Genomic DNA, 5,217 nt, shown 5'->3' with positions numbered 1-5,217 from the left:
CTATCTCTAAAGCTGGGCCACACCCAAATCCCTTAGAAGGTTGTCCATTGTCTACCCCGAAGGGGTCGACAAGGTGGACGGCTTGGACATGAGGCCATGACACCTTCACGCCTCCGAGGAGGCGACCGCCACCTTAAGGAGCAAACCAAGGATTAACCAGAAGAGGGATAAGAGGAAACCCTGAGCTGAGGCGGGTTAGTCATACCATTTCCTCATACAATACCCCGTGGGAGGCCTGCCCAGATCCATGGGCGAAAGAAGACGCCGGCTAATAAAGAGGTTTGCATACAAGGTCGCTCACGCTCCCCCATGTTTTGCTTTTAAAGAGAAGAGGTACTCCGAGAAGCTCGCACAAAAAAGGGGAAGGGGAGAGATTCAAGGGCCTTACGACACATAAAGCTAGGGAACGAAGTTTACTTTATTACTTTAGGGTAGCGGTGTCTTCTGTGAATGTTGTTTTAACAGAGAATGTTGTTTTTAAGAGCTCAGCTCCCCAGGTATTATCCTAGCGTACTTTGTTTATGTGGTGCTTTGGAGGATTTGGTTTGTTAGTGATGCTGGTGTAATGATATGTATTGTTGCTTTATAGACGTATATGCAATATGATGGTCGACAAGTGTGCCTTCTGTGACAACAGATTCCATGGGTGCCAGGTACTTTCCTTTCTTATCTTCTTCAGAAAAATGCCCTTACATGAGTTTCTTGTTACAAGAAATTGGATCTTAGACTGAAAAACAAATGCAAGTTAAAATATTACAACCCTACAAACAGAGATGGATACTATGTAGCATTTGCGGATCTAGAAGGTTTAACCTGACAAGTGGAGATGTTCTAAGAGCATGTTTGGTTGGCCGCCGCAAACGCCCACACGCGCCACAGATTTTGTGTCGCGGTTCTGGCGGCCAAATCGAGTGCCGCGGCTTAGGCGCGGTGCGGCGGTTTTGGCGCCACACCAAACAGGTCTTAAGTCTCTTTGTCGGCTTACTCCATGCCTTTCTTAAGCTAATTTCAGTACACATAAAAAACTATAACTAGACAATAAGGATATTTTGCTTCCATTTTCGTAACATACATATTTTCTATGACTTATATTTTCTATGACTTGCCGCTCAGGACACTTGTGATCTTCCTTGCAGTCTAATTTAATCAAGACCAGGGCACCAATCGAAAGTCTAATTTATTATTACTCATGATACTTGCTGCTATACTCTTGGTCTTCTTGTGTACACTTGCAAGAATTTCTAATTTTACACATTTCCTTTCATAACCACATCTAATGTATCGTTATTGGTCAGATACTAGATGCAATGGACTATCTTTTAGCTGAGATGTCTTGATAGGGCGCTCGTAATGGCGCCTGATGTTCTAGTTGTAAAATAGTAACGTCTTGTTCGTTTGTCCAGGAATAGACCAGTAATCATTCCAAATAATCAAAACTTGTATAAATTAGAGAAACGACCCGACTAGGAATTATTTCATGCCTCCATTCCAGTAAAAACGAACTGCCCCTAAGCGAAATCAGAAGGGTAAAAACTAGATGTGACATCTTCTGGCGGATAACTTCATTATCTGAATTTTCAATTGGACGTTTTATATATGTTGTTTTTACTATCTCAATAAAAGGAACATAATGATGGGATCTATTTTATATTTTATTAACTACGTAAAATAGATAGTTTTGGTTGTTAACGGATAGCAATCAAATAAGCACCCCTATAATTGGACCGCATATTAAACAATTTGTATTTTTATTCGACATCGCTGTATCTTGTCAGTGGACGCATTATTATTTATTTACACCACATTGCTTCTAGATCTGAATGCGAATCCCCATACAGTATAGAAGCAATCTGGAAACGTGCTATTTAAAATATGCCGGTCCACGGGGCATCTCATTTCCTGGAAATTTGTTTTTTTTTTTTTTTTTTGGCAACCTGGATCATGTTAGCACTACACTTAAACGAACTCTGCTCTACTATGCAGTACTACTAGAAGTCAAGGAAAACTCCGAGGTGCAACTGAAACCATGGACCAAGAAATCCAATCATCCTACCATCACCTCTTCTTGGTGGCGATCCTGCTGCTGCCGCTCCTCGTCGTCAAGCTCAGGCGGCGCAACCACGGCAATAAACCGCCTCCCGGCCCATGGCAGCTCCCGGTGATTGGCAGCCTGCACCACCTCGTGGGCGCGCTCCCGCACCGCGCCATGCGTGACCTGGCGAAGCGGCACGGCCCGCTCATGCTGCTCCGCCTGGGAGAGCTCCACGTCGTCGTGGCGTCGTCGCCCGACGCGGCCCGGGAGGTCATGAAGACACACGACGCCGCGTTCGCAACGCGGCCCCGGACCGCCACCATCCGGGAGCTCACCCGGGAAGGCCTCGGCATCGCATTCGCGCCGCACGGCGAGCACTGGCGCCAGCTCCGCAAACTCTGCGTCACCGAGCTGCTCAGCGCGCGGCGCGTGATGTCCCTCCGCCGTGGGCGCGAGGCCGAGGCCGCCAACCTCGTCGCGTCCGTCGCGTCGTCATCGAAGCCCGTGAACATGAGCGCCCTCCTCGCCACGTACGTCACCGACGCGGTCGTCCGTGCCGTGGTGGGCGGCCAGATCAGGGACCGCGACACGTTCCTGGAGAAGCTGGACGAGGGCGTCAGGGTGGCCGCGGGGTTCAGCCTCGCCGACGTGTTCCCATCGTCCAGGATCGCGCGAGCGTTCAGCGGGGCGGCGCGGCGCGCGGAAGCGCACCACCGCGCGATGACACTGCTCATGGACGGCGTCATCGCGGAGCACCAGGAGAGGAGGGCGGCCGGTGCTGGAAACGACGAGGAAGACCTGCTAGACGTTCTACTGAGAATCCAGAAGGACGGCGGCCTGCAGGTCCCCCTCGACATGGGCACCATCCGCGCCGTGATCATCGTAAGCTCAGCTCTCTCTCTCCCCCAACGTTTTCGACGAAATTACGTCGCCTTTTGCAATGTGTTGACATTATTTGTATTTTTCGAATGGGGCGTCGTGCACTTAGGATCTTTTCAGCGCGGGGAGCGAGACGACGGCGACGACGCTGCAGTGGGCCATGGCGGAGCTGATGCGGCATCCGGCGGCGCTGCGCAAGGCGCAGGCCGAAGTGCGTCACGTGCTCGCCCGTCAAAACCGCGTGCCGGAGGACGCCCTGCCAAAGATGCATTATCTGCAGCTGGTCATTAAGGAGACTCTGCGTCTGCACGCTGCAGTGCCGCTGCTTCTCCCGCGTGAGTGCCAGGAGGAGACGCGCGGCGTCCTAGGGTACGACGTGCCCAAGGGTGCCATGGTGCTGGTCAACGCTTGGGCCATTGGCCGGGACTCCGCGAGCTGGGGCCCCGACGCCGAGGAGTTCCGGCCGGAGAGGTTCGAGGACGGCAGCGTCAGGGCGGAGGTGGACTTCAGGGGCACGAACTTCGAGTTCGTGCCGTTCGGCGCCGGACGGAGGATCTGCCCCGGCATAGCGCTTGGCCTCGCTGTCATGGAGCTCGGTCTCGCTAGCCTCCTCTTCCACTTCGACTGGGCGCTCCCCGGTGGCGCTGTGCCGGAGGAGCTGGACATGACCGAAGGGCTCGGAATCACGGCGAGGAGGAAGAACGACCTGTGGCTGCAAACCACCATAAGCATTCCAGTTTCTCTAATGTGAATTGTGAACTGCTGTGTCACATATAAGGACTTGCTCGGTTTGATGTTAATCCGTGTGTATTAGGTGTGTATTAGGTGGGATTAAGGGCTTGTTTGTTTCAGCTTATAGATTATATAATCTGGATTATAATCTAAATTATATAATCTAGATTATAACCTAGACATATTATAATCTACATGTAGTTGTTTGGTAGTCTAGATTATACAAATATATATTATTCATAAAGACAGTAATACCCATGTTTGTTTGTTTGAGGTAAGTGGGTCTTTTGCCAAAATAATCTCAAATAAGCTACTCTTGAGGAGATTATGAGATTATCATAATCTAGGCTTTAGATTATATAATCTGAACACATAATCTATGTGTTTGTTTACCTATTGGATTATTTGCGCTGGATTATATAATCTAAAGAGATTATAATCTCAAACAAACAAGGCCTAAGTCGGTTTTAAATTCATAGCAAGTCAAAATTCACATGAGGCCATTTCGGTTATTCCTATCCCACATGAATTGTATGGGATTGAAAAAAAATTATAAAAGATTTTAACTTGTTCGGAATTGAAACCCACTCAATCACACCTAATCTACATGGATTGAGAGCAAAACGAACAAGCCCTCAATACATCTCAATCTCCTCTAATCCACATGTAATAGAAATAACCGAACAAGGCCTAGGGGCTTGTTCGTTTCACCGTCTATGTGGATTGGGTGCTATTGAGTCAGTTTAAATCCATAACAAGTCAAAATTCATCCAATCCATTCCAATACACTATAATTCACATGGAATTGGAATAACCGAACAAGGCCTAAGGGCTTGTTCGGTTTGATGCTAATTCATGTGGATTAGGTGTAATTAAGTCTGTTTAAATCTATAATAAGTCAAAATTCGCATCAATACATCCAAATCCCCTCCGATCTACGTGAAATGAAAATAACCAAACAAATCCTAAGTTGAAATGAGCTCTCCCTCTCTCGAATCCCTCATTTGTAATTTCTATTCATATTTAAATACATCTCCCTCAACTATTCTTCCCTCTATTTTTTTCTTCTCTCCAACCATTCCTCCTATTTAGCTCCCCTTTACTTTTTAACTAAACTATTTGCCTTTTATATATCACTTTTTAGAGTTTTTAAAAATACTACCATATTTATAGTACTATAATACGCATTGTTATCTAGTAATTATATTTAAAAGAAATTAATTTCACACTTAACGAATTGGGTGAGATTATATCTCCCCATGTACAAGGGCGCAGGTGCTAGCACCCTCTCGAGTAGGGATGGATCCAGATATTTATTCGGATGTCAAAATTTTGGTCTTTTTTCTTCGATTGTGAACAAATAACATGTAGAATTTGTTATATAAATTTATATTTTTGTTTTTAGCATTGAGGCTCTTAATCTTCACAAAAAATAAACATTAAATTCGTTCTATATCTTTTAAATAATTGATATAAAATTCGGATGTCTATCCGAATACGGATTCGGATGTTTTTTCACCTTTTTTGTTGTAGGGAGAAAATAATGTACATAAAAAATAATACAAAAATTTATT

The 5,217-nt window shown here is 46.1% G+C and overlaps 1 protein-coding gene across 1 annotated transcript; it reads left to right on the top strand.

The window, feature by feature from the left end:
• Window positions 1–1,910: 1,910 nt before the first annotated feature.
• LOC103638736 (premnaspirodiene oxygenase) lies at window positions 1,911–3,921 on the top strand. Its single transcript, XM_008661569.4, has 2 exons — window positions 1,911–2,914; window positions 3,021–3,921. Exons 1-2 carry the CDS (start codon window positions 2,027–2,029, stop codon window positions 3,660–3,662), a joined length of 1,530 nt encoding a protein of 509 aa, XP_008659791.1. The 5' UTR covers window positions 1,911–2,026; the 3' UTR covers window positions 3,663–3,921.
• The last annotated feature ends 1,296 nt before the right edge of the window (window positions 3,922–5,217 follow it).

The sequence above is a fragment of the Zea mays genome, chromosome 9 (assembly GCF_902167145.1).
Source record: "Zea mays cultivar B73 chromosome 9, Zm-B73-REFERENCE-NAM-5.0, whole genome shotgun sequence".
NCBI classification, from domain to species: Eukaryota; Viridiplantae; Streptophyta; class Magnoliopsida; order Poales; family Poaceae; genus Zea; species Zea mays.
This window is presented reverse-complemented; position numbering and strand designations above follow the sequence as displayed.

Coding starts and splice junctions, on each gene's coding strand:
- LOC103638736 (XM_008661569.4), top strand. CDS start 2,027: ATGGACCAAGAAATCCAATCATCCTACCATCACCTCTTCTTGGTGGCG. Junction 2,915..3,020: donor CCATCCGCGCCGTGATCATC/GTAAGCTCAGCT, acceptor TCGTGCACTTAG/GATCTTTTCAGCGCGGGGAG.